The sequence below is a fragment of the Mercenaria mercenaria genome, chromosome 1 (assembly GCF_021730395.1).
Source record: "Mercenaria mercenaria strain notata chromosome 1, MADL_Memer_1, whole genome shotgun sequence".
Taxonomy (NCBI): Eukaryota; Metazoa; Mollusca; class Bivalvia; order Venerida; family Veneridae; genus Mercenaria; species Mercenaria mercenaria.
This window is the reverse complement of record NC_069361.1, coordinates 50195955-50219251: the sequence shown is the minus strand read 5'-3', so window position 1 is coordinate 50219251 and position 23297 is coordinate 50195955. Positions and strand designations below refer to the sequence as shown.

Sequence of the window (23297 nt, the reverse complement as noted above, 5' to 3'; positions counted from 1 at the left end):
TTGGGGTTGTCACGTGTTTATAGACCAAGCAAGGCAAATTTGCTTCACTAGAACAGTTCAAATCATAACATACTAAATATAAGGGAAATTTGACAGAACCAGCGCTAATAAAACAGTATACCATAAAAAATGTACATCTATTAATAAAGTACACATAAAATTCTTAAATACTGTTTTTTTTTATTTATTTATAAATATATACTGTCAAATCATCCTTTTTGCGCGAATGTCACGAAATACTCGATTCTATATTTTCTCCCAATATAGAATCTAGTATACTCTTATTTTTAATTTGCATATGGCACTGACGTTACGCTAAATTTAGCCACTCAAAATACGTTTTCCTATACGAATCAAAGAAAATTAATTGTCCACGAAAGAAATGATTTTACAGTAAAAACAACACAACGTTCATGCATATCAACTGCCAAACATCCCTTTCAGTTGGTTGGAGATATAAATTCTGGGTTAAAGACACCATCACCAGAGGGATTATATGAAAAACAAGCGTATATGATAGAATGAATATATCATGAGATACAATTGATCTTTGACTGGTATTTTTTTCTGCCTTCAATCACAGGTGGCAGTAACGTACCTCAGATACAGTATGGGTCCATGAGCCATATGCACTTAAATTTATTACAATTATAATGTTTTCTTAGGAAAAAATTGACAAAAAGCCATTTTGAAAAAAAAATTTTTTTTTTGCTCATTGTCACAGGTGCAATTTTTTTTTTCAAAACGGCTTTTTGTCATTTTTTTCCTAAGAAAACATTATAATTGTAGTACATATGGCTCATGCACTCATACTGTATCCTAGGTACGTTAGTGCCACCTGTGCCTTCAATATCGCCAGTTCAGGGTATGAAAATATCTCATTCTTCCTCCATCATCAAAGACACAGTGTATGATATTAAAATGTATGCTTACTCCAAGATTATAAAGCCTGAGCTTTGATACCAGTCTAACTCGAAAGGCAACAACGTTACTGGTCAGCTTTAAACTTTTGATAAGAAACAATCAGCCATTGTTTCTATATTTATATTCAAAACACAGATGTGTCATCCTGGGCCGTGTATACTGTTATAAGGTTAGCGCAAAAAAGGGGAGAAAGCGTAAATAAGGGAACGGTCGTCCCAAAATTCTAAATATCGTATTTTCAAGCGTTTCTTTTACAGAATCTCACATGTAATAAAATACTGAAATGGGACCAATTATTATTAAGACTACTTGATAAAAAAATATTCATATCTATTAAAGGGTGTAATAAAATAAGAACATTATTTAAACAGTAACGCCGATCGGTTGGGGTATAATCGGACAAACTCATTAACATCGCCTTTAGGTAGTTACGATGACTGGATTGTATAATACACCGGTCATATTCTTACAAAGAACAACTAAAGCAGTAACAAAAAATGTTATGATAATCATACTAGCTTAACATGTATGAATTAAGCTGTGACATTCTATCCAGAGTACATGTATTGTCCGATAATACCATGGCATGTCCGACAATACCCGCATGAAGGCCCAATATTGGTGTAGCTTGTTGTAAGCCATATGATACAATACGGGCCAAGATTTTTTTTATCAGAAATGTCAAGTATACAATTGCCTTTCAAATGAACGTGGATTTTCAAGAACTTTCTAGATTTAGCCTTTTGAAATAGTCATTTGATATTATCCTAGATCGACACAACTGCGTTACGTTGAGGTCAATATGTCGACCATATAATATACCAACGACGCTATATCACTTTTCATGCTTTCCTTTTCTTCGGGACAGCCAATTCTGTTTTGCGGACCCGCCTGTGCAGCGTTCTCGACGGCGTCCAGGCAGGGTATATAATTTTTTGAGATATTTTTTTATGTCCAGCATTGAATAATTTTTGTAAGATGGAAATAGAACTATTTACTATGTAAGCAAAATTTACCACTTTTGAGAGGTTTTCAATGTAGCAATACCAAATAAACATACCTAACTTTCGACAACAAAAATAATACTTGATTGAATACGAAAATATCGTGCAGTTATTGCTTGATTATGTATTATGTTAATAATGTATGGATCCGTGGCATATACAATACGTTGACTTGCAAATAAAACATGCATTAAACCCAATAAATTAAAAAATAGGTTTTCGTACAAAATTATTTTAACTGAGCTATGTTATTTACGTTATATTTCATCTTATTTTGCAATATTTGCTAATGGTGAGGAGAAGCCTTCAATATTTGCTTACACTAGGACACTAGGAGCAATTGGTTTCACAAATAGATTGGAATTTGGCCTTGTAAACTGCATTATACATTTCTTTCAATATTTCAATGACAAATGTTCTTGTCGATTGTCTTAGAACACAATTGTCAGCTTTAGATATATACATATTCCAGTTTTCATCATGACACATATCTTTGCATAAAGTCGTTATTTATAAAAATCTTAAATAATCAAATCTATAGCAGGAACGTTAATTGAGGATACAAGATGACTAGCAGCTATACACTATAAAACTAACATAATTATAATAATTTATGCTTTTCAGAGTTATTATTAGCTCCCAGTCTTTAAAGACACAAACATCTTTCAACAATTCTGAAAATAAGTTTCTTTGCACATTCTTTCACTTACAGCACGGTTCAAACCAAGCAAAATATTATCTAATTCTAGTTTCTGCCAAGACTACTGTAGATTGAACGATATTCACGAAAATTCTATTTTCGCTACTGTTCTTTTGCTTAGTGTAACGCCGTTTTCAACAGAACGAGTTTCCGTGTGTGTGATTGGTTCAACGCATTTCAACAACGATTCCGGCAAGATTCCTGATTTGACAGTTTTAACATAATATTAGGCCACGAAACATACACAATCTACAATAATCTACAGGCAAAACTATCGTTACTATAAATATCCCAATGACGTAATGCTCGTCTTAATTTTCTATTAATAACTACCAATAATATGACAGATAATAAATACTCACTATTTATATCCACGCCAAGGCAGAGTGACCACTCTTGTCTCCGGATCAGCGTATCTTTATCTTGATCACAGAATTTTAAAAATCTTTTTGCACAACTTCTTGGTTTTATAAACTTTTTAACTAAACGTCTCAATGCGCTAACTTCTTTTCGTTGTAGAAGATCATCATTATTATTGTCATAGTGTGAAAATTTCCATTCTACCACCTTTTTTTCTAAAGGTTCCATTAGCGGATCTAATTCTTCTGAAATAGTAATAAAACATATTTAAATAGCAGCACTATATATAATCTGCAAATACAGTGTTTTATCTTGAAATGTTTGAATTCCAAAATATGAAAAAGACATACATAGACTATGAAAGGTCTACCTGCAAGACTAAATGCTAAATACCGTATGCCAAATGCCAAATGCCAAATGCTTAGATTGTTTTTATTTTACTGGTATTTGTGTTCAGGTTTTGTAGTAAATTGGTATAAATCTCAATAATTTAAGACATGTCATGTAGTATGATATGAACCATGTGCCACCAGCCATATGAACACAGGACCGAAACCTTTCGCTCGAAGCTGTTTAGAAAAAAAGTTTTGACAAAGTTATGAACTGGACCTAAGACCAATGACCGTCTGAAAGAAATGCATCGTTTCCCCAGCATATTGATAATTGGAGTTGTTTTCATAATCACTAATTAGTAAATATTTGGCATTCGTTGTTCCACATTTAGCATTTAACAGTTAAAATGTATCAATCAATTTTGAGATAAGCATTTAGTATTCGACATTTCGCAGTAAGTATTTGGCAGTCGCAACGATACATTAGCTTTCCAATTACCTTTTTCAATGACATGTGGCACCAAAAAAAGCCATGCTGATGCATCATATCTACAATGCATCCCTAAATTTTCTAATGTAAACAAACTTACTTACGAAATAGATAATTTTAAATGAATGATAAATAAATGAAGACTTAAAGAGAAAAATGGCATGTTATCTACTTGCTATATCTCCCATGGGGAGAAAACTGGCCATAAACTGCGGCATACACTGCAAAAATTGCTCTTAGCACAGCAAGGTTCCCATTGCTTCATTTCAAATATATGCAGGAAATGCACATAATAAGGTACAAAGCATTAATAAACAAATGATAGGCTCAACTTTAAATGTGATATGACATAAGAATTGCAAGAGATGATTTATTTTGAAAGCTGTTTTATGGTTGAAATGTATTAAATGTCAGATATTCAAGATCATCTTTACCATCAAACCTATTGTGTACCAAGTAAATTATACAGATTATGGTTCTCACGCAGCGCCGATCTTATTTTCCCATAATGCAAGGAGGGTAAATTGATTATCCGGACATAAAACAGTATGGTTTTGCTTTTAGGACGATTATCAAGATTTTCTTTCACATTACTGTGCTGTGAAATAATACTGAGTCTGATTCTTGGAAATGCACAATGTAAAAGTTAATAATTCCATTATCTATTAATTCAAGCAATATGATTGGCTTAGCCAAGACGTTCGCACATTGATGCACCCCTTGTGTACCTTTTTTGTATTCGTACACATATTTCAGAGTTGTAATATGAATTAAGACACTGCCTAGCATGGGGATTTATCTTTTTATATATATCTACTTACGAAGAAATGTTCAACTCTCAAAAGAAATAAAACTTCGCGCTTATCAGTTAACATTTAGTGTCATACCTCTTATAGCGAATATCATACGTTGCAAAATTTACGGAAAGCCGCGACGGTGACGTCATGCACCGCGTTCTGGCACTGGCTTTAGGATTTTATTGTTTGTTTGCACTCCACGCAGAAACTTGACAGCCTTTACACTTCCTTACTGTTTTAAAAGTGTTTTTCAATTACATGTACAGTTTTCATTACATAAAAGAAGTAAAAAGAATCATGTTGGCGCGGTTTACGAATTTCTGTGACTGATTCGGGGTGCTCGGATGTTCTTGCAGACAACCAGTCTACGTTTTGTACATAAACCGGAACCGGAAAACATCGAAAAAATTGCCTCAGTATATGCAGACAACAAAAACGAATAACTATATACGGACGTTACCGTCTCGGGGATTTTCATCCCCGGCGCTTCGCGCCGTGGATAAATCCCCTATAAATGAGAATGAGATATCAGTATGAATTTCGAAGAATTGCGATAATTTTCTTATTTCTTAATGAAACATATACTGTTAATACATTTTTCTTAGTTAGATTTTCTTAGAGTTTTCTAACCATAATTATGATAATGCATTCAAAATTTGAAAAAAAAAATGTTTGCAAAGAGTAAAATCTTTTAAAAAAATGAAAAATTGATGCGGAAATGTGTTTATCTGGAAATATAAGAATTAAATTAATATATTTTATTTTCATGTTCTGGCATGTGAAATTAAACCCTGTTTCAATGCATACATTTAACAGAATCTGTGTACGTGTCATTTGGCAGGGTTTACAAATTTGTTTTAGTCCTATACTGAAAATAAGCCATGCGACAAATATGCAAATGATGCCAGTATGTTTATTCAATAATGGGACCCTGCAGAGAAATTGTCATTATTGTTACCTAAGTGTCAGAAAACAGAATTTTAATATTATGTCTAACAGTTATCGATGCTCGATAACTGAATGAAAATAAACGCACAAAAAATAAACCGTCAAAACTATATTCTATTCTTGTACTCTTCCCCCCGAAAAAGGGACGCGCAAAATTAATATGCATTTTCGAAAGTCTTAATTATATTCGTTCAAATTCTACGGATACATTGTCTTTAGCGAGTGTAGTCCAGTAAAAATAGGTTTACATTATTGACATTTTTATTGTATGTTCATTTTAAATGTGTTTAGCCAAATACAAGCTAATAAATTAATTCGACTGTTTTGGAAAAAAAAAACACGTCGTTTGCATTCTGCAGAGGTACCGTAAAAAAATTACACGTTGAGAAAGCTTTATAAAGCTGTATTGGTCCGGACAGTTCGAGATACCTGCTAATCATAGACCTAATATGCATGAACTTGAATGACCACATTAAGGCCTACATATTTGTTATAAACATGATTGTAACGAAGTGCCCTATTTTTGCAAATTACAGTTTCTGTTGTAGTTTGTTGAATGCGAATAATTATACTCACTTGTTCTAGTATTTGGATACACCTTCACAGATCTATTATATTCTTCTGTAAATACTCTAACTAAATTGGAATTAAATCTGGATCTTTCTTGACTAGAACATCCTGCAAAGAAACAAAACAGATTTTGAAACATTTTATACAAGTGACTTTTACACAGGAATCTCTGTGACGCTAGTATTTTTCTCTAACATGGTACACGCGTACATGGGCTCAGTGTTGTTGTTATTATTATTTTTTTTTTTTTTTTGGGGGGGGGGGGGTATTTTTGGATCATTTGGGTCTATTCAGTGGTCTTGTAAGGCTGATCACTACCATATCAAATGTAAGTCTACGCAGGTCATATCGCAAGTAGTCCCAATGTTAATAGTCACAATCTTTCTTATATTCCCCTCATGCCTCTTTTTCAATAGCATTGTGTTTTCTTTTATCATACTAGTATCGCGGTTCAATATGTATGTGAAGCATTTTATCGAAAATCGGCATGTTTCTCTCACATGCTAGATAAAATGGTCGCGTAAGACCATTTTGTCTTAAAAAAGAGACATGAGTAAATTTAACAGGTTGTATTAAATCTACTAGCTTTCTTATACAAAAGTTAACACCCATTTTTCTTTTCCTTTTTCTAGTGTAGAGATAAAGTTCTTTATTGGAACGCAAGTCTCTGAAAAACTTGTATTCTAGAAAATGTCGAAATAGCGTTATTAAATATGTTGATTTTATCTGAAATCATGAACAGCCGGATTTAATGGTGTTCAACCTTGTATATTGTATCTTGTTGGTTTAAACAATATTTTATTCATATATATACATTTACAACATGAAACGCTACATAAAGCATGAAGGAATGAGTAGAAAGCCAAGCTTATTTGAAACGTCCCCTTACGTATTTTGATATTTTGTTTCGGTAACATGTTAACTTCACAATAAACAGTGTCGTATGTTTACTGGTTAGACATAAAATGTAGGAAAACAAATATACGTGTATTCATTTTGTATTTAAAGCAAATTTAAAGACAAAACATATCTATGATATCGTACAAGAAAGAAAGGACAGAAAAGCAAGAAGCAAGAAAAGATAGGTTGTAGTGGTCACTTTAGAGCACTTGGTTATGTTTGAAGGACTTGTGTTATATCATAGTCTTAAAGGGTCTGATTTAAAGACAACTTATGTTCAGTTAAGTCGAAATCTTAGCAGCCTTTTTTGAAATTTCCATTAAATTTTCGAACAGAGGTTCACAATGACGACACAAACTCAAACTATGCACGCAACTGTAGGCATATATCCCAGATACAGTTTGAATTCTGGGCTAGCTCTAGAGGCTAGGGCAGGTCATACATTGATGTACGGTAATTTGTTAAAGTCCGTACATGCTAGTTACCAAATATGGATGTGTAGGTAGAATCTGATGTATCCACGTCAATGTGCAAGACTTCGAAGCTCAGGTGTTAAAGGGACAATTATGTCCTTTGATTCAGAAGGACAGACGATAAAATTTCGTGGACAAGGAGGCAATGTATTATTATTATTATTATCATCATCATTATGTACAGCGCCATTGAATATGTCCTTGCATCGAAATAGGCATTTAATCAATTTATTCAGTTTCAGTTCCAATGTACTAAGTCGAAATGTCCGAGTTATTTACTCGAATTTTCAAGAAACGTCAAACTTTCGAGTTACGTATCTCGAAATTTCTAGTTACTAAGCCGAAAATCCTGGTTATTAACTCTAAATTTCGAGTAATGCATGTTACATAAGTCAAATTTTTGACTTACTGAGTCAAATTTTCGAGTTTATAGCTAACATAAACCTAATATTCAGTCAAGTAAAAAGTGATAAATTTTATCGAATTGTTCTTTAAATGAATATCTACAATATATAAGCCGTGCCATGAGAAAACCAACATAGTGTGTTTGCGACCAACATGGATCCAGACCAGCCTGCGCATCCGCGCAGTCTGGTCAGGATCCATGCTGTTCGCTTACGGTTTCTCTAATTGCTATAGGCTTTGAAAGCGAACAGCATGGATCCTGACGCGCAGGCTGGTCTGGATCCATGCTGGTCGCAAACCCACTATGTTGGTTTTCCCATGGCACGGCTCATTATTATAATTTTCGGAAATCTGCGTTGTGTACGTAGCCTGTCATGTTATACGTATTTGTTAACGTTACTAAATTCAAAGAAATGTTACTCATTCTTGCATACCTATTACTGTCTTCAATTTATGTGACGAAAACACTAATTTAAAAGAAAACACCAAAACATTTACATATTTTGGTTTTGTTAATTAACAATTTTGTTAATTATTCATTTATATGTACAAATTTGGGCATAATGCTTAGCTTTGTTGTACAGTAATCATTATCTTAAACACAACGAGTGTGGTTTAAAAATAAGTATAACAAAACCTTAAAGGAAAGTGTAATATTAAGTATTTCAGTGATATCTAAAATGATGACAGTTGTCTTTTATTTATCATGAAGTTGTCAGTAGATTATGTCAAAATATATCAAAATAAAGCGCAACCATGATGTATCTTTAGAAGTAATCAACTTTTTAAAATTAACAGTGCAACATAAGTGTCAATTTTTTCATCATCCCGTCTGTTTTAGACGCTACATTAAAACAAGGTTTTAAAGGAACATAATTATTGTTGTTGTTTTTTTTGTAAAGATTATTTAAAATTGCCCCTTTTCACTATTAACTAAAATAATCGTATTTTTTAATCAACATTTTTTTTTTGCATATAACATTATTATGTATCTAACATTGTGTGTTCAAATAACCAGAATTACGAATTGTTTAATATAACAAACTATTATTATAATAATATCCGATGTGTTGGATCTATAAACGAACTTATACATTAGAAAATGTACTCTTATCTAGGAAATCTTACGCTCGATATACAGTGACACACAATCTTTTTTATATATTGACGTATATGGCAATATCTCACGTTTACTTGTTGCCTATCGCTGTTAATCATCGAGCACTACCAGACAGTGACGAAACACAGATTCCAAAAATTGGACAAGAGTTGTTTCAGGCCGGTATCATTTATTCTCGAGAACTTTATTATAACAGTAAGCTTATAACTAATATAATGTTATAACGTACATATAAAACGCACATGGTTTTAAACAAAATGAGATAGCGTCACTTCCATGCATATATTATGATTACATTTAACGTTCATTTGTCTTATGTATAACACAAAGAAAGAGGCGATTCCATTAGTATAAAAATTACATATACAAAACGCTCGCATTTCGTAACACAATGTTTCATTTCTTGTTTATATTACAAATGTAAAACACCCATATTCTCTACACAATAAGATGGCGTCACGTCCATGTTAGTGTATGTTACAGATACGAAACAATTACATTTCTTTACACAATAAGATAGCGTCACTTATATGCGTCACGAAAAAAGACGTCATTGTACCCGTTATGTATTTGCAACAATCTTAGCATCGCTGTCTATACATACGACGGCGCAACAATAATACGTCGGAGACTCAAAATCAGCCTGGGTACAGGTTCTTGGTCTTACAATACACTTGAACACTGTATGCCTCAACATCCTTTGAAATAAGTCATAAAAAACACTATATGAACTTAAGTGATCAATAGATAAATACGTACTTTTAGATTTTTTATTTTTCCTTTCTCTTGTTCTTTCGGGCGGTCTAGGCCGTGGATTTCCTTTTGTATGTTTATCAATTTTCTTTCCTGAAATAAGAAAAAGTCAGATTTAATCTTTACTGATTTATGTTTTGACGAACGTAGGCCTAAGTCAAGCAGATAAAAACAATGTTAGGACTTTGAAATTTATTTACATTTAACAGTTTTCAGTGTTAGAAAGAAGGACTGCTTCTGAAAGTCAAACATCAGAATGAAAAGTCAAAATGCTTATAAAGATGACCATAGAGCTTATACCATTAAATTGTCACTTTCTTGGTTTGGGATGATGTAAAGTACACTGTATGGCAATTAGTGTGTACACTGGTTGGCAATTAGTGTGTACACTGCATGGCAATTAGTGTGTATTCTAATCTGTAGATTCTTAACCGGGTAAGTTCAGGTCAGTGTAGGCAAGTTAACATTTAGTCATACTCGCTATGTAGGCAACTTTGAGAAAATTAAGTCTAACATATTCTAAACATATTCTAGACAACTGCATAATGTAATTACTATTATTACGTACTATACTTCTGACTCTACAATGATACAATGACCTAGTATCACGTAATTCGACAAATTGAAACTTCAAATTCTCTATGTTTAGTTTATAGAACTGTTTTATTATAAAACATCCTTATGAGACAAATTTGTACAGCGTTTCTGGTGTTACAATTATCTATACACATTTCTAATTTTAAAACTATTTTATTTACCATTACACCGGTTGCAAATACTTTATGCCTTCCTTGTGCCTTAGCGCTGTAATAATATCATCAATCCTTCTCAATTCGAAATTTTAAAAAAAAAGTTGGTTAAAGCCCAGCAGTTTCCGGGTGTTTTTTTCGGTAGTACGATATGATTTTTGTTTAAAAAGCTTTCGTATCCCATGAAGGCTACTTTTACCTTGCTTTCTGTGCGAGCAATTGCAAATGCAATGTCAAGCTGAGAACCAGCTGTTGCATTAAATAAAGCCAAAGACTCTAAATGAAAGTCGTTTCTTGGTGGTGGTATACCAGTATGTATACTTCACAAATCTTTCAGTCTCAGTAACATATTCCTACCTGGTGATTTACAATTTGGTCTACCGTCTTTGGTAGAAGTTCTTGGGAATGGTTTTCCGTCGGATTCCACACACCAGCAGAAACCGGAAGCGCTGTGACACTGAACATCAGCGTATGTTCCGTCCGAATTGCATTCTGGGATAAAGACATTTGTAGCGTCACCTTTAACAACGGAGTTCTGGGCTTCTCCCCTCTCTTGAAAACATTTTGTCATAGGCACATCTGCGTCTGTAATACAATCAACACATATAATGCAACTGGATTGAATTATGCTTTCTGCATGTTAAGATATAAAGTGTTTTAAGATGTATTGTTTTTAACGTTTGGCCCACTTTTGATTTGCAAATGAGACCATGGACATTCTCTACAAAAGTGTATATATGTGTGCTAATTGTCAAAAGTTCTATTTTTGTCCAGCACAGGAGGAAGTATTATAAACTGTTTTTGATTACCACCCTTTAATATATATATATATGACTGTAATTAATGCAAAACTTTGAAATCATCGCTTTTCTGTGAAATGTAACGAACAGCCACGTGCTTGAATAACCTACATTAACTACGGAACAATGCTGAAGTTGATTATAAAATACGAAACCGCACTGATTAATTTGATATTTCATTTAATATGATTGTATATTCAAATATATGTTCATTGTCTGAGAGCACTGGTAACGTAGATATATATCAAGTTTTATCTATCTGTTATCATTTTGCATTTAAGAAGTGCCAAAATACATCAAAACAAATCTATATATATATTCAATGAAAATTGATTTCTGTTAAAATTTCGCCTGTTCGTCGTCTTATTTCATTAACTAGGTACATGGTAAATTTCTACTACAAAAATAAGTTTAACAAATGAAATGCATTCCAAAACTTTTTTATTAGCAAAATATATTTTTGATGCATATACAGTATTCTTGAATGATAATTCTCACTGCAAAAAAAGTTCGTAATTATTTTATAAAGATTATTAGTATGATAATGGAGTTATAGTATTCTCCAAATTCTGCCAGGAGTAAATTGGTAATTTTACTACCAGACAACGAAATATTTTCCCGTTGGACAATTTTCCCATGAGAAGGCATATTTTCCAATTGGGTAATATTTGATACAGGAGTGAGTCATTCTTGTATTATTACTTAGATACAGCTTATTGTTCAGCGGTAGGGCATATTTTCCAGCTGGGCAAATGTTTCTACAGCAGATAAGACATAGCTTCCTGTAGGAATATTTATGCCATGGGATGTAAGGATATAATGTCCCATTGGGTCTACTTTGCCATGGGAGTGCAGTTTGGTCATTTTTACAATTATATTATAATGTTGCATATTTTTCATTAAAGTGACTATGGACACATTTTGTTTGTTTAAATGTTAGTTTGAATTGAGTTTTTTTTTCTAACTGTATGAAACATTCAATTTTCTCTAATAAGCAATTTGGATTTGGATTTAGTATGAGGTAATGTCACAAACATGTATGATTTACAAATTAACATAAAGTGTGCCGAAATTATTATGTTTAATTTATGTTCATTGTGATCAGAATTTTATACTCTTTCATTTCAATTCATTAAACTATTAAGCAAGAAATATAAATGAAAATGAAAAGCGAGGAATTTCACCATATTTAAACTTTTTTGTCGATATAAATCTTATTTTTTGTTTATGTATTAGTTTTGGAAAAAAGTCAGAAATACTGTCGTATGTTTAGACTAATTAGCAACTGTAAATGTTACATTTTGACTGAGATAATATCGAATTCAGAATTCAATTGCAAGCCAACAAAAAGAGTTGTTTAAATTTAAAAAATGATTATATGATGACGTATTTGGATATTCACGGCCTTAACCATTTATTCAAAAGTGCATCGTCACCATGTTTGGTAAAATAAAATATAAAACCTCTATAAAAATTAAAATTCATAAGCCGTTTTCATAAATTATTTCATTATTTCTACCAGTTATAAATTATTCGTGAGAAAAAAAAATCCCACCTACTTGAGAAAGCCATGAAAATGATTTCAAAGATAACACGAAGCTATGCAGAAAAGCTACCCGATATTATGACCGTGATGCTTTTATACTGTCATAATTTTACGACAATACTTACACCCAAAGTAACAAAATTTTCGTAGAGCTATTATATCATTTTTGAAACACCTGTGTCGGCTTCTCTGTAAACACCTGACTAATCTATTGAACACACTATAGAGCAAATCAAAGTAATCTCTTGTGTTCCCCCTCACGAATACTTGAGGCTTATTTGTACATCATTGTAAGTAGAGTCAGTAGGGCTGATTACGGCTTGCAGGTGTTGCTGAAATGTTAAGGAGGTTATCTGCCATGTAGGTTTTTAAGAAGCGCGATTGTAATAAATTTAATTTACTGAATAATTTTAAAGTTTGACAGTTTATTTATCTTTGTAGTCGTCATCTGTGCGAAATTAAGCGCTTTTAATCTAGGGTTTTCATCTTGTGCGTGCTAAAAATGCACTCGGATCGATTCTAGTAATAATGCCAATGCGTGTTTATGAATAATTTCGTATTTTATATATCAATTAATTGTATAAATTCACCTTTTCAATTAATAACGTATTATATCATATTTAACGCCAATACATATTTCGCAACCCTTAAAAATGTCCGCCTAACAACATGACGGGACTAAAAAACAAATACAGCCTTTTGGACTGCATTTTTTACCGTATCTTTAAAAAACCTTCAACTATCAGAAGAAGTTTTAGCTGTCAGATTCACCTTAATTCCATTTTAAAATTGCCCATAGAGAATATTATACACGATGATAAAAATAAGTGACGGAAAAATAGGCATTATTTGAAGGGGAAAATTACCCAAAAGAAAACATAACGCTTTATTACAATGAAAAATATAGCTTAAATCCATTAGTAAAATTTGCAAAAAAAAAAGAAAATATACACTAACTCCCAGATTAATTTTTACTCAAATGGAAACTGCATTTACCAGTATTGCAAATATTTCCAATCGGTAAAAAAATACTTTCATTCTCATGGCAAAAATTACAAACGAGAAAATATACAATAGCTCCCAGGGCAAATTTTACTCAGTTCGAAAATACATTAACTACTGTTGCAAAAGTTAACACCCTCCAATAAAAAAAAATAATCAAGAAGAAATTAACTGCCACTGAAAATGGACCAACGATATTGTTTGTCTCTGACGGAAAGGCAAACATTCCCAACCACAGATTATGTAGTGGACGTCTGTCCATGGTAAAAAATTGCCTAAAAGAAAATATACAGATGGCAAAATAATCCAACGGGAAAATCAATCTTTATCCCCTTGGCAAATATAAATAATCCGGTAGGAAAATATGCCTTAAAAATATTTAACGGGAACAAGTCTCAATTCCAATTTAACCAAGAATATTTACAAAGATCTCCTGAATAACTGGTTGTATTCTCCCAAATTTTATATTACTTAAACAAGTGTATCATAAGTGGAATTTGCAGGAACTTGCCTTATCTTTGTTTTGGTCTAAATATCTACAGCTGCAACTGCAAGAGTTCAAATCATCTAAAAACATTTTCTCTAATTTGAGCAAGCACATACGTGTAGTCATTTAGGCAAATGGTATGTGCTTACCAGGAATTTAGGCAATACGGAAAATTATGATTAAGAAGATAGTACACACTGCTGAAGGCGATTGTTTTGAAGGCTTGATTAAAGATGAATTTAAATCATCAAACAGTGAGAATCGTGAAGCAATCCTTAAATTAGATTTTTTAATATTTTCAACTCTTTCGCGTATTGTCATCTTTATGTGTACTTTCTACTCTCTTGAAACATTGGTATTATGTTCTTGAGTCTCCAAACAATACGGTAAGCTGCTGGAATGTTATACATTTATAAATTGTGGGTTTCAAATAATGCACATTTCTTTTATCAAATATTTAACACATTACCTTTCTAAAATAAATAGTTTTGTCAGGTGTTTCACACAGGAAAGCACTTCATAAATACAAATTAAAATTGTTACCTACTAAATAGCTGCCATTAGTTTATTTACTTATGATAAGAACGGTTTAATTGATTAGGCTTAAAAATAACAGTTTCGTTTAAATAAATGGTCGCACACTTAAGCCTTTTTGTGCACATAGCTTTAGAGACGATAACGATATATTGACAGCAAAAGTCGCAATATCTAAATCAAAGTCTCATAGGATACATTAGCATTTGATGAATTGTCCCCACCCACAGGAAAACAAACAACGCAATTGTTGTTACTAGGCATTTGGTACGTACAGAAGCACGCGCGTGCATGCCATCTGCGTATCCGCATATAAACATGCAAAATATGTGACGTGAAATTATCAGACATTCTAAACCTAATCTCAACTATCTTACACAGGAATCTGGGTAATGTGCTAACACACGAATGACATGTGCAGAGCATGTCTTACAAATGTCGAAGAAAGATTAAGAAAATTAGCGGAATTATATCTTACAGAAATGTGGATGATTTATATTTCTTAAAACAAAATCCTACCTATACAAATGATAGGAAGATACATGCACGTGCATCAGTTAATCATTTTGTAGGGAAAGTTCGATACACAAAATCCATATATAATTGTGGTAGAAATTTTCCCCATGGCAACACTTGTTATAATATACTTAAAATACAGCATGATAATCTAAAGAAAATCTAAATACTACCTTACAGATTTGCTTTTGAAGAATAAAGCATTTCTTATCCAGAGAAATAATTATGAAAATAAATAATTGTTCATGATATGCAACATTTCAAGATATTTTGTCATATATGTAGGTGTTTTTAGATATACATCTTTATGATAAGTAACTGTCATTCATTTTCCTTGTTTCTTTGGGAGGGCAAAATTCCCATGTTGGAAGAACTTGTGCCTAGCCCACTGGTTTTTGCTTTTTTGAAACTGTTTTGTTCGTAGTGTATATATACATGTATATAGCAATACAATGTGATTAAACTAAATATATTTTTGATCAGCTCTTTATCAGAACCGTTATATTCAGTACAACATTAAGAAACCATCTATGGGAATGTGGAAAAGAGGTTTCTTGATACAAGTGGTCTCTTGAACATGCTTCACTGTAATCAGGACCGATAGCAAGTTCCAAATATTAAGACTTTTTGTATTAAATGAGTATCTGCAAATACGAGTATAGCTGTCACTGTCATTAGAGAATTTAACTATGAATTACTCATACTAGTTTGCAACATACACGTCAAATATAAATACCGTTTGAAAGTCAATATAAAGAGTGGCATTGTATATTTTAGTCAAGTTTTATACAGTAATTATGTAAATGTATGTGAATTAAAGAGGATAAGATGAAATTATACAAAACCGCACTTTTTAGGGAGATTTTTTTTAGAGTGCGCAAGTTGCTTTGATACTGTGTAATATCATTGTCAGAGCATTTGAATATGACATTTATTACACATCTACCTGTCATGATAACTGCTTTAAATAGATGAGAAAAGTTAATTATTGTTAATTATTTAATTAAATGAAAACAATTTAAGTAAGGATGCTGTCAGATTTTTTATTCTTGAAGACAAATAAACTCTTTTGTTGTTTCTTTTTGCAGCGGAAGAAGACTTAATATTTTTGTGCACAAGAGGTGTTCAGTTGTCTATTATATAAAGAATTAACCTTTTAGAAATTACTAAAAAATCTACGCTAAATACTGCATCAGTACAATGTATCCATCGGCGGTTTTGCCACTGACCGTTCCAAGGCGGTGCCCTGCTGTGTTTATCATATATGTTTTCGTCTTACACTGGTAATTATTCCTTTCTTCATTTAGTTGTGTACTTGCGTTCACAGCCAGCGTACACATATGTGTATACATTTTCGTATGGAAAACTGTATGGGTGGCTATGTGCTCTTAATATGGCTTTTCCTGTTGGACTTTCGTCATTGTTGACTATACATACTCTGTCTTACGTAGCTTTATAATTATGCGCTTTAACAAAATTAAGTAACTAATTTAGCACCATATTAGAGGTAATCAACTGCGACTCAACCCGAGTTTAATATCATTTCTTTGGTTGCGTCCTACGCTTCCAAAATTTATGGGTTTCTTATACATTTTATTAAAGTACAATTACATTACCATACATAAATAACGAAACTTGTCAGTTTTGTAAATAAAACTTTATGCAGTTTCAACCTACATGATTATTTGCATTTCCTTGGGGTGCAACATTACTATTTTATATCTCTACACATATTACCAATGTCTGGTTCACAAAATCCGCTGAAATGGTTTCTAGAGCACTTGTTCCTGATTTTTGGAGGAAGCAAATACATAATATATGAGCCGCGTCATGAGAAAACCAACATAGTGGGTTTGCGACCAGCATAGATCCAGACCAGCCTGTGCATCCGCGCAGTCTGGTCAGGCTCCATGCTGTTTGCTTTTATAATCTATTGGAATTGGAGAAACTGTTAGCGAACAGCATGGATCCTGACCAGACTGCGCGGATGCGCAGGCTGGTCTGGATCCATGCTGGTCGCATACCCACTATGTTGGTTTTCCCATGGCATGGCTCATATATATCATTTCAATGTATTCTTTTGGTAAAAGTTGATTTATTTTTAATTGAAATTATATTCGTTTTAATGTTTTTGAAGAACTTTTTTTCTACAGGAAAACTGCCACAGAAAAACATATATAAAATGTCGGTCAATAAAAATTTCAAAGACAATTGATTCGTTTAAGTAAAAACCCCAATTAAAACACTTAATTACTAACGTTGTTTTAAGCTACCAAGTAAAATAGAACAAATTGCATAAAGGTCTTATTTCATGAAATAAATAACAAGATCTTCGTCTAAAATTCACTCAGTGCGTACCGTCACATTTTCCTTTCCGTTTAATTTTGACATTTTTGCCTTCGCACCTTCTTGCTCGTTTCACTTCACATTTTGAGAGATATGATACCCCGTCAGATCCGCACATTATTCTTGGTTTCCGACTTTTACACTTGACCTTACACTCGCTGTCACGTAACGCCCGAAATAAAACCTGAAAGTAGAAACCAGATATTTCAATCAAGCTTTATTTTTGTCAAGTCTACGTTACATCTAATTACATATTGTTTGTTAGATCAGAAATGCAAAACTAAACAAACTAATAATAAAAAAAAGATGCAGCCTTTTGTTTTTCTGAGACATTCTGCATTACTTTGGCACTGAAACATGTTTTATAGACAAAGTTATTGTAATAATAATTATGTTCATATAAGCATTGTTTCAATCAGCCGTCCTAAAGTTAAATGCATTAGAAATAATAATTGTAATCTGAACAAACTTCTAGGACAAACTATATCAAAACCTAACTTTTATAGGGATGCTATTTGATGCCACGCCTTTTTCTTGATTGTATCTGATGACAGTGTTACAAATCTCCACGATAGGCCGTTCTAAAAGGTCTCTAGGATTGATATTTGTCGTCTGACCCTTCATAGTCTTTCTGTATTGTATGTGTTGCTTTTCACAAAGGCATTAAGAATATGCGTATTTATCATTCTTTAGGTTTTCTTTTATATATGAGCCGTGCCATGGGAAAACCAACATAGTGGGTTTGCGACCAGCATGGATCCAGACCAGCCTGCGCATCCGCGCAGTCTGGTCAGGCTCCATGCTGTTCGCTTTTAAAGCCTATTTAAGTTGGAGAAACTGTTAGCGAACAGCATGGATCCTGACCAGACAGCGCGGATGCGCAGGCTGGTCTGGATCCATGCTGGTCGCACACCCACTATGTTGGTTTTCCCATGGCACGGCTCATATTTTAACGAGCATGTTTTGCGTTTTACATATTGTGTCCTTTGTAATCATAACATGTGTATGGGTTTCACACGGCGGTAAATATCTTTAATTTCACTTTCCTGTAATTTTGAAATAAAGTAGGGATTGAGAGTAAGGTCTGCACGCAATTAGCAGGTTTAATCTGCTCTATAGTGTTGTTTACCATTGACCGTACCAAGGCGGTGCCCCACTGTGTTCATGAATGCTTTTTTTGTACCTGTTTGCTTCGTCTGTGTACAGGTCCCAATTTCACGAGAAAAACGGTAATTACTTAGTTAAGTCTGTTATTTAAAAATCGTGCTATTGTTTAAGTTATTGATATTTAATGTTGAATTTTTATAACAATGTCTTTACAGCTAAATTATACTATGGTTAGTAGTATTTGTCTGCAGTACTTACGCAATTGTGATATCTCTATTTAAGCATGATATAACGATCTTAAGTATATTTCTTATTTCTATACTTTGTTTTCTGTAAAATTCAGAATTATTGTGTTTTGAACTTTGAAATAGTCATATACGGTTCTGATATAGATGAAAAAGCCAATATTGAAGACACATAAAGAGCAAACACATGCATTTGAAATAACATACTTAGCTAAGCAATTATTACGTAAGTGTTTTCGTGATATTGGGGCAAGGTGTTGCTTTTGTTCTGTGCATACATGTATGTCTAAACGTTTGTACATACACTGCCGTAGGATTTTGTTTTTGAAAGTGCAGCTATCCCTGTAGGATCTTTGTCTCTGTTTCTAGGTTTGGTCGTGCAAGGATTGTTAAAAATGGAAATAAGAGACACACTGCTTTTTGTTTAACATAAAATAAGAAAATATCATATGTATCCGCTACTATCATAATGGCAGATTTTCATATGGGCGATTTTTTTTCAGCTTTAGTGACAGACGGTACTAATATGTTTATGCAAACACAGTAATGGGCTAGTTGATCAAAGGCATGGTCGAGGTATACATACGTCACGACACATTTTGGACAACTTCATCGTTCACGGGTCTAGCCTGGTAAAATGTAAGTGTTATAAATTCCCCCCAGCTTTTGAATGGTACACACAAAATGTAGTTGAAAACGATTTTTAAATAGACGGTAGTTTCGAGAACACGGAATTTATTATCAACTAAGCAAATTAATTCGAAAGAAAAATCTGAGCTAAGCAATGTCCCGTTTTTGTATACATAAAAACTAGCTTCAGAAAAAGTAAACACATTAGTAAATAATAGGAAAAAAAGTCATCATTTACATAGAGTTTCACAAAATAAATATAAAAAACTGCATTTTCGTACGGCGATAGTGAATTTATTCCTTTGACTTTTGTAAAGTTATAGGTACATATAATTGAAAATATGCGTGTATGAAAAATGCTCCATAAATTTAGATATAAAGTGCACGCTCGTACTGAACCCTCAATAAATAGTTATAAAAATGTGTTTACAGGTGTTACCATAAAGAATTTACAAGAACACCAACTTCTCATAAATTTAACAAGATGGAAGTGGATTATCATATCCATTGAATATCAAACATATGTGTTTAGTTTATTCATCTTTATCGTGCTTTATATACTAAAACTATTATGAGACAGGGTCATATTTTATGACAAAATAAAATTAATATTCACTCAAATATTTAAAGAAAGAATTTTACAAGAAAACAAGAGAGGGTATTTCGCTTTCTTTGAAGCAAAGAGGTTGGCTGATTATCAAAGGATGCGCACCTGTTGAATTAGTCTGCCGATACATAATAATGAATTTTACCATATTTCAATTATGCGCTAAGAGAACATCGTAAAGTTAATTGTGCATAAGATGTTTAGTGTTTAGATGAGATGATAGGCACGTTATTATAAGGTAGAATATTGTACCATCTGTTCAAAGTAAACTTTCCACGCAATGATTACGATAGCTACTGGTAACGGTCAATTAAAATCAATTAGACAACGATTAAGCCTGAACAAATGATAAAAAGATCATATGAAAATAAGCTCGTTTACGGAAACAAGCTGGCTTCTTCAGCAGAGGCGGTGTTTCTTCAATTATGTACCCGAACTCTGTTGTTTTGCCAGACTTGAGAATTCGCATATGTAATTACAATTATGCAACAAACAGAAGCGAATCCTGTGGAGAAAAAAAACTGTTTTGAAAAATGTTTGCCAAAGCCGGACTTTTAAACATATGATTTATTTCCGTCACCAGAGCATGGACAAAATTTGCATCATAAATTACGTCATACTGCATTTGGGAAAATGTCTTCAAATCAAATACATGATTAAATTTCAATATTTTGAAAACAAGTACATTTACTCTTCGGGATAAAATTGTAACATAAAGCTGTAATTCAGAAAAGTTTACGCTGAAAGAAATTGCGAAGCATAAAATTGACATATATTTAAAAAAAATAAAAATGCGAACTACTTGTATGTAAACCATATGCCTGTTAGCAGGAACATATTTAAAGTCATGATAAATCTTTCATATCTTAAAGGCCATCTTAACTCTTTCATATTTGGAAATTGAATATATTTTAGTTGTTATGACATTTATGTATAGCATTAAGTCTGAGACAGGTTTACATATAATAACTGAAAATATTATTATTATTATTTCAATAAATTCATAAAATCTGTTCGATCCTTTGGAAGCACAGAATACAATCAAGCAAAATAATAGCAGACTCGGTTTGATTGAGCCTGTTCATGAGAGGTAATGAAATATGCAACACCTCTCACGCCCCCTAGCACCGGCTTAAGCGGACTTCTGTTACAGTATAATTGAGTGTACTCCACGATCCCTGAGGACCGGAAAATATAACAAGAAATTGTTGACGCACAGACGGAGGGACTGACGACGGACGAAGGGTGATCACAAAAGCTCACCTTGTCACTATGTGACAGGTGAGCTAAAAACACTACCACCACAGTAAGGTTTGAACAGACTCGCATACCGTCTTTAAAGTATAATAAATATCAGTTCCCAAAACTGATTTGATTGTGGATAAACACTCTATAAGTATAGTGTAATAAAAATATGCAATTCAGTAGTAGTATTAACTCTTCTAGTGGAACACCTGTTGAGTGGCGACCCTCTTTATATCTGTAAGTGTTGACTTGAAGAATACTTACTACAGAAATGTACTGGCGCTTTTAAATCTCTTATAGCGTTACCGCAAAGGTGTAAAAGGTTGGATTTTCATTCCTTGAGTACCCGTCTACATTGTCATGTAACACCTGTCCGTATTTACACTAGCGTAAAGTAAATACGAGCCGAGTGTAACCATATTGTTGCATAGTCATACTTTTTACTGAACTAAATTGCTTTTAGATCTATAAAATTAAATGGTTGAGTTCGATTGGGACATTTAAAAATGTATCCTTCTGTTTGACGACTTGTAAACGGAAAAGGTATATTTTGATAGACGACCTTTAAAACGACTTTGATATGTTCACGATTACTCATTATTTCGCTTTATTAGCTGTGATTTTCACAATCATTTAAAAGTCAGAAAGAAAACATTTTCTGACAATATTTTTTTTAACTACCCATTTGTTTACGAATATCGTTATTTTTAAGAACATTAAGTTAAAATTACTATGTGACCATAACCGGCAAATGTTACAGTCGTAATAAAATGTCCGAGGTGTAACAGTAATTTCTGTCTCATATGTTATAGTCGTAATAAAATGTCCGAGGTGTAACAGTAATTTCTGTCTCATATGTTATAGTCGTAATAAAATGTCCGAGGTGTAACAGTAATTTCTGTCTCATATGTCACTACACTCGGACCTTATATTTGCTATCCCCAATATCGTGACTTGCATCTTAAAAAAAGAAAGATTGATGGAAAAACGCTGAAGATTAATATCCACTTAAAATGTGGTGAAATGTTCTTTTTTTTTATTGCAAATATTTGCAATTACATAGACACCCCTCTCTTGGTTACAAATGGGACTGATTAACGCTCATTATAGAGTCATAAACACACACCTCCCTATTATCATTTACAATTAATAAAAATAAACAATTGAAAAACAACCATAAAAGGATCATATCATCTTTGATATCTTGTATAATGAGTATATCACATTTAAATTTACTGTAAATTAGATGGAACGTTTTGCAAAGTAATGATGAGGCGGCGTGTTGCAATAAATTGGTGAAAAGAGGTTTTAGTTTTTATTTAATTTACCACCCAATTTAAATGCGTGAAGAGATACATTGATATATGGTTCAGTACACGATATTGTGCAAAATTAATGCGTTTTATCATTCAATTGAACGGCTATGCGTGCTTCAAATTCTTAACAAAAAATAAGATTATCTTCACAGCATAAAGATCACTGCATGCAATTTATAAAGTGAAAAACTGCAGTCTGCTCTAGTCATAAATCTCGAAAGGAGAAAAAAAAATGTGTGTGGTGCACTTTTCGTTTCATATCTAGAAAACTCCATGCGCTAACCGGGAGAATCTATCGGTTATCATTATAAATACATTAATAAGATAATAATGAAATATGTCGGGTGATGCAATAATTTTATGTTATAATTGAGCCGTGCCATGAGAAAAC

The 23297-nt window shown here is 32.8% G+C and overlaps 1 protein-coding gene across 11 annotated transcripts in view; it reads right to left on the bottom strand.

The window, feature by feature from the left end:
- The window catches only part of LOC123538417 (SPARC-related modular calcium-binding protein 1-like), a 51365-nt gene that overhangs the window by 12595 nt on the left and 15473 nt on the right, over positions 1-23297 (bottom strand). For all 11 annotated transcript variants that reach the window (XM_045322550.2, XM_045322520.2, XM_045322574.2 and 8 more), the window contains exons 2-6: positions 17769-17940; positions 10883-11110; positions 9783-9869; positions 6132-6233; positions 2991-3233 (exon numbers count right to left, since the gene is read on the bottom strand). In XM_045322550.2, coding sequence (XP_045178485.2) covers positions 2991-3233; positions 6132-6233; positions 9783-9869; positions 10883-11110; positions 17769-17940 — 832 coding nt within the window. The remainder of the gene's footprint in view (positions 1-2990; positions 3234-6131; positions 6234-9782; positions 9870-10882; positions 11111-17768; positions 17941-23297) is intronic.